This window comes from Asparagus officinalis, chromosome 2 (genome assembly GCF_001876935.1).
Source record: "Asparagus officinalis chromosome 2, Aspof.V1, whole genome shotgun sequence".
NCBI classification, from domain to species: Eukaryota; Viridiplantae; Streptophyta; class Magnoliopsida; order Asparagales; family Asparagaceae; genus Asparagus; species Asparagus officinalis.
The window spans coordinates 1,066,255-1,077,426 of NC_033795.1; the positions used below are offsets into that span (position 1 = coordinate 1,066,255).

Consider the following 11,172-nt stretch of genomic DNA (forward strand, 5'->3'; position numbering starts at 1 on the left):
CAACCACAAAACATCAAACAAGTGTTTAGAGAAAGGTCTATTTCTTAATTTGTATCCCCCAAAAAAAATGAAGAAACACACATTTCATTTAACTCAGCAGGAGACTTGTCTTTGTCAATAGAAATCTGTCCTAATATGATTCTCAAAGCTTAATATATTCTGGCCAGCTCATCTCTGATAGCAACCTCTATCAAATAAATCTAGCAGAATTGAGAATGAGATGTAGGCCTAAATTGTGAGCATACAATCCAAAGAATACAGCATAGAAGTCATAGAAACTACATATTCATTTGATTGGAAACCTCAGTGACAATTATTAACCTCCCAACAGCAAGACCTGAATGAGAAAATTATGCAGTTTAAGCATGTGAGACCAAGGAAAAACCTGTAAAAATCTCTAAGACTAAGAAAGTGTAAAAATGAAAATGACGATTGAAAACCAGAGAGCATAATGGAAGATAAAAGCCATGGCATAGATGGATGATATTTACATGAGACTATTTAATTGTTCAGGTTAACAGTACTTGATGTGATCTTTTTATACATGCAAATTATAAAATAGCGTTAAAAGTGAATTCAAATTAGGCAACAAGATATAAACGGCTTCAATGATAGAGGTAGGCTGCTTGCATCGTCACTTCCAAAGTCATTTCATTTTCAATCTAATCGAGATAAAGAAAAGCCTCTACAAGGGGGGCAAAAATCACAGAAAAGCGTCGAGAGAACATAAACAAGATCATCTTTGCTTCTATAGCAATATTGTAAAAGATTTTTTTTTTACAACGTTCATTCATTCACAAACTAATAAAAAGAAGTAACTCAAAAACATAGTCATTTTACTTCTTTCTTTTCACGCACAACTGGAGAACAGAAAGGATTCCTCAAGAATCCCAGGTTCAAGAAGCGTGTGACAAATACCAACAAAATCCTAACTTTTCATGACATCCATTCATTCACAAATAGAAAAGGTAAAACTTACATATATCGACAATGTTAAATCGAACAGATAAAAAATCTCAAAGTTCTTCAGGCTATAGGCTATACTATACATCCCATGATGTCAAGATCAATATATTAGCTTATCACAGCTATAATCAAAAGTTTTGCTCCAGCATATGTTTTAATAGAAGCATCCCCTCTGGCAATGCAAAGCCATAAAGGGTAACAACAAAGAGACTTATTTCTATGCAAATAAAAGCGAAATACGTGTCACGATATGTCCCCTATTATTGTCAAAACTTTTAGAGTTGAAAGTTCAGAAACTTGTTGTTCATTGAGCAAGGCACTATCAGGATTCAGGGACATCAACAAAAGTGTCAAAACTAGACAATGACAAGAGGGACACACGTCAAGATGCTAGCAGTCATTGATGAATGAATATTCAACTAATTTCGTCCTAAATTTCAATAAGAATTGCATATTTGTAAGACCCATTGAATGTTTCAACAGACTTAGGCTTGAGATGAGAACTTTTAGCATTTAGATGTCAAGTGAGCTCACCGCATGCAGCTAAATTTGCAAGTAACTGCCGATGTAAATAATACCCACATAGTTACCCCAAACATAATAGTACTAAGAACTTGCGTTTTTTTTCCAATTTTTTTCTGTAGCTTATTCTTTATTCCATTTAGGACATTGCAGTTTATTTGACATATATGTTCGACATTGAAAGTTGAGTGAAAAGCATGAAAGTGAAGTCATTTTCAACTAACACACGTCAACCCTCAGGGATAGGTATATAGCAACCCGGATTGCCGAACTTGTCTTAGTTTTCTTGTATAAATAACATTTTCTTCAATTCTCAATTTCACAATTGCACTCATAATTAGAAAAAGGAGAAATTGCAATATAATACAATGCTTAATTAGTATTGGACTTTAAAACCCTATGATCAACCATTAACCATCCAGAACCAAGATCCAGAGATCACTACTTCTGTATAATTATGAAATGACAAGCATGGATAGAATTGACATAAGTATGAGGGCAAGTTTTGAAGCAATTTGACTTCTTACCTTCATGGAGATGATACATAAAAAAAAAATGCAAACCAATCAAACAGAAAAACTACAAAAATCTATAAGTAATGATGGGAGCATTCTATCATTTCTACCATGGAAAAAGTGTAATTTTCTTTCTTCCATTCTTTAGCAGTAGACATTCTGTATGAACAGCAGTCGTACAACGTGGTCTGAAGCAAAGTATCTCATGATACTTCATCAAATAAAATGTCCATATGTAATCTTATCGTACTACCCACAGAGGAGAGTAACAACTACAAACTCATATTGCTATTTTGCAAATATTTGTAACTTCATTATTAATAATAACATGAAAACTAAAGACAAGGACTACTGGGTAAAAATACCTATCAATTGCTGATATCCATATATTTACTCACAAATATGAAATCATAACTTTTCAGCACAACAATCTGCATTCTCTCATTCTCTTAAAGGTAACGACAAAAATCTATCCTGCTTAATAACATTATTTGAACACTCATCACAATCACATGTTAGTATTCATTTCCATCAAGCCGAAGTTCAAATGCCTGCATGACGCATTAACATTGACATCACAGTAAACAAATCAAACTAATAGAAGCAGACAAGGAACATGGCGCAAATACAAGTTACAAAGCCGTCAAACTGCGCACAGGCATAATCAATAGACCTTGCTAGGTCACCCTGATAAATGACATCGTTCTACAAAGAACAATTGACTAATCGCTTGATCATAAGTACACAACACATATAGAGGCAAAATATACAAGCAAGGATATAAGTGAATGGCCTAAAGCAATTGGGACATGCAAATCTCTTTCTATGTGTGGAGATAGTTAGCAGCCATCATCAACTCCAAAGTTAATTCAGGTTCAATATGAAACTCCGTCTCCTTTCCACTGCCATAAACAAAAGTTACGAGTTAGAGAAAGGCTTCATTAAGCAACAACAGCTTTAAAATCATATAACGATTCAACATATAATCACAGTTGGGAAAGATAAATAACATTCATAATCCAGTGCTTATCCTAGTTAATGTCAGTATCAACTATCAAGGAAACACAACTGGAGGTTGGATTCTAGATGTAATCAGAAAGGAAGACATCGTTTCCTTGGGAGAAATCTCAAACATTGAAAGCTCAACAGCGGACACACGGAAGATCCACAAGTTAAAGCTTTGGAAGCCTTAACCTTCAGTTTATAAAGATCGAAGCTTGAACAAAGAATTACCAGGTAACGATTAAGGTTGGCATCAGTATGTTTTTTCCTCATTGGTAGCAATTATTACCTTTGACGTCTCTTTTTCATTAAAAAGAAAGCCAATGTATATCGCGAGGAGGAGGAGGCCGGGTCAAGATCAAGGACATATAGGTACATGGGCACTTCTACCACGAAGCCATGCCCGCATTACACACGACACTCCTTTGGACACCCCTCGTATACGTGAACGCATGTGGTCATTCATGCACAACGTGCGGAAGTTTTGTTTTAACATTGTATACCTGTTAGCTTTGGATTCGCCCAACCTTGCATTTAAGTTGCAGCTATAGTCTTGCAAAAAGCTGTTTGGGATCCGACGACGGCAGTTTTCTAAACTATAGTCACACTAACTTCATAGTTGCTTTGGATACAAGATAGAATCTATTTTAACCAAACAAATCATGAGAAATATCATAAAAGCAAGATGTATCAAACCCCAATCAAGGAAAACACTTTCTCAGCTAAATCATAAAATCCCAATTCAAAGAGGGGAAGAACAACCTGGCGAATTGCAAGGACCAATAGAAATACTGACAAATCTTCTCCAAAATCGGCGCCGTTATCTCAGGAAACGTCACCTCTCCGTGCTGCGCCTCCGCAAACCCCCCTTGAAAGAAAAAAAAAATCAATTTTTATCAGATCAATTCCAGATATCGAAACCCTAACCCTAACCCTAGGTTTCTGAACCGAAGACGGCGATCGGTACCTGGAGAGGTGAGCATGTTGCGGATAGTCTGAGAGACCATGGCCGCTTCCTTGCTGACGACGAACTCGAACCCCTCCGCGCTTATTAGCTTCACCGTTTCTTCCTTCTTCATTTTTCTCGCTCCTCGGAAATTTCCCAAATCCCACACAAAATTAGGGATTTCATTTCCCCCTTTTAGAGCACGTGGGCCTTTGCTAAATAGTTACACTCCTACCTGGCCCATTTTCAACAATGGGCCGTAGAGAGTCCGCACAAGATACATGTTAATCGCACGTGCTTAGCTGTTGTCTGCTGTTAGCCGTGCGCGCTATCCGCCCCAAAAAAATGACTATTAACAGAAACAACCTCACAGCTTTCTGTAAATTGTAATCTTAATCCATGGACTTGTTCTGCAATATAATGATTGTATAAAATCTCCCCAACTGCCGCTTAAAAATGATGCCCCCTCTTCTTTCGCTTTTCTGTTTCGATCTCAATTTCTCCCCAAAAATTCTGTTCAAATTCATCGAGTCCTCAGCTTCCTCTAGCGCGCTCCTTCGATCAGATCTAACATCGGGTAACGTTTCTTCCTTCGATTTGATCTTCAGTCGTCGATCTCTCTTTGTTATTGATCTTTTATATTTTCTCCTTTTGTTCTGGTTTTTATAGATCGGAGGTATTATGGCTCACAGAGTGGATCACGAGTACGATTACCTGTTCAAGATCGTGCTGATCGGCGATTCGGGGGTCGGGAAATCAAACATCCTGTCGAGGTTCACGAGGAATGAGTTTTGTCTGGAGTCCAAGTCGACGATTGGGGTCGAATTTGCTACCAGGACCCTTCAGGTGACATCCGATTCCTTCGATCTGCGTTCTTGTTCGATTTTGTGTAAGGTTCCTGCAAATTTTGCTCTTTTTACGTTAAATAAATTGTTTTGTGCGTCCTCTGTCTTCGCAGGGATTATGAAACGCGATAATTTATGTGAACTTATTAAAATTTGTGGTATATTGATAAAAAGATCCTGTTTAAATCCCTTAAATTCGCCAGCTCGGTGTCAATATTAAGTTGGGCTTGAATTTAGCAAGTGAAATCATGTATACATTGCTAGATATGCCCATGATGGAGCTATTCTTTTAGAAAAACAATTCTTTGCATTAATCGGGCGATTTAGTATTCAGTCAGAGACATGTGAGGCAAAAAAGAAGAGACACCTTCCTTTAGATAAAAGGCGCAAAGTATCAAATTTATTACATTTGCACAATGTGTTACAGCTGTTTTAGTCATTTGTGTCTTAAATCCTTCCAGATGCTTCAATATTTTTGTACAGTCTCGCTAAAAGGAAAAGAAAACTTATCTTCTATCATTTTACAACAGTTGCAATGTTGCATAATATATGTATAGAAAATGGCATGAGAAGCTTGAGATACTAGTAATTACACTATTGAAGCTTTGTGTTAATTTGCATAGTTTGATAAAGCAAAACTTTACTATTGTAAGTTTCACTCTAATGGAAGAATGTTTTGTTTGTGCCTATGTGCCTTTTAAGATTATTGTTACTGAACCTTTAAATGAGTATGAAGTGTTGTGTCTGAAATGGGATTGATTTCCCTCCAATTCCTGAACAAATGCTATAACTGTCTCATGTAAGTTAGATACACTTCACATTCTCATGATGTATGTTTAAATTGGCAATAACTATGCAATGTAACTTATTCTCCTTCATTTTAATGTTGTTTCTATAACTTTTCTTTATGTCGGCAATACCTGTTTCTGTTGCAATATGTGTGAAACTTTTTTCTCCTTATTTCACTTAGTCTTCTGATTTAACTCTCTGCTTTATATTTTTTATTGTTAAAACTATTTTCATATTACTTGTCGAACTTGGTTTTTTTTTTTTTTTTTTTTTTGGTTGTCTGAACAAATGCTATAACTGTCTCATGTAAGTTAGATACACTTCACATTCTCATGATGTATGTTTAAATTGGCAATAACTATGCAATGTAACTTATTCTCCTTCATTTTAATGTTGTTTCTATAACTTTTCTTTATGTCGGCAATACCTGTTTCTGTTGCAATATGTGTGAAACTTTTTTCTCCTTATTTCACTTAGTCTTCTGATTTAACTCTCTGCTTTATATTTTTTATTGTTAAAACTATTTTCATATTACTTGTCGAACTTGGTTTTGTTTTTTTTTTTTTTTTTTTTTTGGATGCTATCCCTAAATTAATCTTGCTTGGATACTAGTGCAAGTGGTGGCGTGGAAGTCAGGATGTAGTGGTCGTATGACCTGATAAAATGGACACCCATAAAAAAGCATTGCAGATGTCATTGACCTGTTAATGTCTAAGGCCTTATAGTTTCAAGCTCGGGATAGCGTGTGCCAGCTTAACCTCATTCCATTTTCCTTAAATGCTTTCATCTTTGTTTTACATTTTACAAAATGCTAGCATGCTGGATTGTGCAATGCTAGTATATAGGAAATTATCATTAAAACATGCCATGAACTTGTATCATCTAGGTAACAGGTAATTTGATAATTTGTTGACATCTGTGCTGTGGTCAACATATAAATTGTCATAATTTGATATATCAATTTCCTTTATGAATGTGGTGCTACTTCTTAAAATGTGGAAATGGAGTCATAGACTTGAACATCCAAATATACCTTCTTACTCATATGCAAAACCATGAGTAAGATGGATATTGTCAATTTTGGAAAAAAGGAAACATGATAATTGCATTTCTACTGACAGTAGCAAATGCATCTTATAGTAGTTTTGACATTATGGAAAGAATTGTATATATGTATATATGTGAAACTTGATTTTTTTAGACATTTAATATTGGGATTCTCTGCTAAACTATTGCAACTGAAACAACTTCCATTCACTAAGTTCAACATGTAACTTTCAAGGTATTAACAAAAGAAAAATGCTACTGAGAGTGAGAGTTAAAGTGCATGTAACTCATTTATGCAGTCTGGGCGCAAGATCTTGAAGCTAAATGGCAGTAATAACCAAAATCTTGTGAGAATTTTATGCCCGCAGTTTCCCTAGACATAGTAGACTTATGTTATGGTTTTGTATGAATGTGATGTGATTGGAAAATGGTAAATTTCATGAAATTTGTATTGGGTGCTTTTTGTCTGATATAATTATTACATTATTGTTATGTAACTTGAGGCTACTATGAGTTCTATGGGCCTATAGAGAAGTTTTTATAGCTCCTCACATTATGTTGTTTGACTACTGCTGTAACTATTGTTTTTGCGAACAGATAGAAGGTAAGACAATCAAAGCTCAGATATGGGACACTGCCGGTCAAGAGAGGTATCGTGCCATCACAAGTGCTTACTACAGAGGTGCAGTAGGAGCACTCTTAGTCTACGACATCACAAAGAGGCAGACCTTTGAAAATGTCCTGAGGTGGCTTCGTGAACTCAGGGACCATGCAGACTCTAACATCGTCATCATGATGGCCGGTAACAAATCTGACTTAAATCATCTACGAGCAGTATCTCCAGATGATGCCCAGGTTCTTGCTGAAAAGGAGGGGCTCTCCTTTTTAGAGACCTCGGCCCTTGAAGCTCTCAACATTGAGAATGCATTTCACACTATTCTTACTGAGATTTATCACATAATAAGCAAGAAGGCACTTGCTGCTCAAGAGGCTGCAAGCAACGCTCCTCCGATTCAAGGGACAACCATTAATGTAACTGACTCTGCTGGGCAAAGGAGAGGTTGCTGTTCTACTTAAGGTTGTTTACTTTGGACCTGAAAAATTGTGTAGATTATCTTTTGTTGTTGTTTTTTTTTATGTTGTGGAAGGTAGGCTATCACCACCAGGAAGGAATTTTCGCTTAAACCATGGACTACTTGTTTAGTGCAGATTGGTTTGTCATGAGACCCAAAAAAACATTTTAGAGTAAACACAGAGCAAGTAGAATTGTGGTTCCTTGTTTTGTATAAGTTGTTGTTAAAGTTGCAATAATAATTTTCACTGCATACCCCATTCAAGAAAACATTTCAATAAATTTTGAATCAAGCTTTATGAAATGAAAACATCCAATATTGTTTTGGGTGCATCATCTACTAGAATGTGATAGGTTTGGATCTGTTTTCATCAGATTACGAGTAGTGATCTTGGATGCTTAAAGTTTTTACCTCCTCAAGTTTTTCCTCTGAGGAGGTAAAAACTTGTTGTTATGGTTAACAATAGTGTTAGTATAATAATACCCTCCCGTGCTTTACAGTGATTGCTTTCAAGTTTGAGAACTACATATAGATTCGAAGTTTAGTGAAGAATCCTAATCAAATGTATCATCTATGTCTGTGATTTTCTTAAATATCTACTACGAATTATCTTAGATTCACGTTGAGCATGTTACATGCATGTTCGAGATATAAACTGTATGCACACTGCAAGTGAATATTTATCTGGGTATTTGTAAAAAAAAAAAACCAATAAACAAAAAAGTCAAATGACCTCAACTGTGCATAGATGTTAAACAAGAGAATAATTCCGTCAAAACTGTAGGACTTTTTCCTCCAAAAGCTTAGAGAGCACAAGCATTTGAAAGACTACAGGAAATTGTTAAAAGTTCAGAACTTAAGTCAGCCAAGAAATATATATGTATATGTATGTATGTATGTATTCTAGTGTATGTTCTTCTTCCCTTGTTGCTTGTCTATTCTAGAATATCATGATTTTAACTTGCATAATGCAGTTTGTGCTGCCATCAATGTTCTTAATTTGCTGAGGAGAAGAAAAAAGAAAAGTTTTTTCTTTTTGAGTGGTGAAGGAAGCAAGTAGTTATTATTCTACTAGGTTAGGCTGAAGAGTTGACTTCCTAGTGTGTTCGTAGGTTATGCCTAATGTCCTACTTCAAAAGGAGTAAATATCTCAACTTGGCTGATTGGATTAGAAAATGTAAAAAAATAAAACGTCACGTAATGATCGTTGGTATCCTATTAAAGAAAAACAAAGAAAGGGATGGCATAGATAAAATCTTTTCCTTTTGTAGGTTTTGCTTTCTTACAATCTTTCCTCGGTGTTTGGTTGCACAATTTTATAGAAAAGTTTTCTCAAAATGTCTGACAATGACAATTATGTAATTAAAAATTTTCTGTAGATTTCTGTAAACTGTATTTGGTTCAAAAAAAAATTACAGAAATATTTTCTGTAAAGTACAAAAAAGTACCAAAATTTACAGAAATCAATTTCCTCTCAAAATGGACGGAAATCACCTAGAAATCTAAGACCATATTGACATTTTTCTATAAGATTGATACTTTTTTATAAATTTAGGGGGTGTTTGCTTTAATTTCTCCAAATTATAGGAAATCTTGCTATTTTCTACAAAGTTATGAGTCATTTTCTTGTTTTGAACCAAACAAGCAAAGTAAAAAAAAATAATACTTTTTGACTTCTCAAAACTTTTCCTATAATTTTTTTAAGAAATACGAGGAAATCATATTTTTGGTGAAAAACATTTCCTATAATTTGTAGAAATTAAACCAAACACCCCCTAAGTATCGGTAAAATTATTGGTGAGGTCAGAATTTCTTGCATGAGAGAGAATAGATAGTTTAGAGGCTAAATATCACAAAACACCCCCTTAGCTTTTGACGATTATCAGACGACCCCCTCAACTTTAAAAATATCAGAAAATCCTCATTAAGTTTGGGGGTTATTGGCGAACCTTCTTTTAACTTTTAAGATTTTACTAAAGGGGGTTTTCTGATGAAAGGCTTAAAGTTAAATGGTTTTTTTTTTTTGATCCCTATACTTAAGGGGGCTTTCTGATATTTCCATCACACTGATTAGTTTCATTCACTTGGAAACATCGCATTATTATCCCAAATTAAGAGAAGAATTGATGGAGCCAGCTGGGGTAATGGAACCCCCACAAAAGCTCCATCCAATAGGTTGAACCCAATTTAAAGCAGGAAAAAGATTTGCCCACTAACAAATCAAACCACCATCGAGCTGTTACCCACATAATTCACCACTGGGTAATTAAGAGCAGTTAAAACGTTTGATAATGTGCAAATTAATTACAACAATTCCTCGAATTGGTGTGAAGGTAATTGCCTGCCGACGAAAAACTTGTTTCACTCGGGGGCATGAAATGACACACAAAAGTATGAGAAATCGATCATGATGATGATTTCTAAATGTTAAAAACTTTTTTTTTTTTTTTTTGGGTTCAACAAAACAGAAGATCGTGGGCAAAGTCAAAGACAGATTACTATACAGCCAACTCCTTTCCTCAACATCCAAAAAAAAGCGATAAACATCAAAACTTGTCGCGCATTATTATTATTATTATTATTATTTTCCTTCTAAAGATCCACCTGAAATGTGCGTTTGATGATGAACATGATGTAGAAAATGTGAGATATCAACCATGAGAGCAATTCTCAAACGGTACCGCTCACAAGTCAAAATGTGCAAGTTATAACAGCTTGCTTCCAATAGTCCAGGATCTCCCATTCAAGTGGATCAGAGAGAGGGAGAGAGTCATTATAGTGACAATCAAGTGGATAATCTTCATCGGCTCGTAAATGCTCCACTGTTAACACCAAAACCTTTAAAAAAAAAAAAGAGAGTCAAGGTGATCAGCCCACCAACAGCAACTTGCATTCCCAATTTGACACCTTTCATCGTTATCATCATCACTAACAGCATCCCCTCGGCTTGGAGCACGTTTATTTCGTTCTCAGCGCGATCTCGCGTGATGTAGTAACTAACCCTGCGTTTATGTCGACAACATGCAATAAAACACTCGGTAAACTCATATCCTCATGGGCTTGATGCGCATCTTAGTGGCTTTTGATGCTCATCCTGACCGCATTTCCCCTCCGATATCAAGTCAAGAGATACAATGAACTAAAAGCGAATTGGTTACTGTCGGCAGGCATATACAATTTCTTCAGGTTAAGAAAGTAGTCCACAGTTTTCTTCTTCCAAGTAAGAACGATCGCTTTTTTTTTTTGTCCTCATTCTGATAACAAACGTGGAGTATTGAGATGAGCAAGCAACCGACGATAACTACAGCCACTCTCCTGATGGCACGTCTTGAATCCTATCCGGCCGTCTGTTCTTGTGTATAGCATGTTTCTTGTTTCCAGATGTTAGAGGGCATCCAAAGTTTTTTTTTTTTTTTTATCTACTATGTATCCGAACTTGTTGAGGGGATATTTTAAAACGTATGTTT

At 35.6% G+C, this 11,172-nt stretch overlaps 2 protein-coding genes across 2 annotated transcripts; one reads left to right on the forward strand and one right to left on the reverse strand.

Moving 5' to 3' along the window:
- On the reverse strand, positions 2,542-4,143 carry LOC109829817 (elongin-C). The gene is made up of 3 exons (XM_020396864.1): positions 3,973-4,143; positions 3,768-3,873; positions 2,542-2,905 (listed from the first exon to the last, which is right to left on the reverse strand). The coding sequence occupies exons 1-3, from the start codon at positions 4,082-4,084 to the stop codon at positions 2,827-2,829; spliced, it is 297 nt and encodes a 98-aa protein (XP_020252453.1). The 5' UTR covers positions 4,085-4,143; the 3' UTR covers positions 2,542-2,826.
- Positions 4,418-7,914, forward strand: LOC109829818 (ras-related protein Rab2BV). The gene is made up of 3 exons (XM_020396865.1): positions 4,418-4,528; positions 4,621-4,797; positions 7,230-7,914. Exons 2-3 carry the CDS (start codon positions 4,633-4,635, stop codon positions 7,707-7,709), a joined length of 645 nt encoding a protein of 214 aa, XP_020252454.1. The 5' UTR covers positions 4,418-4,528; positions 4,621-4,632; the 3' UTR covers positions 7,710-7,914.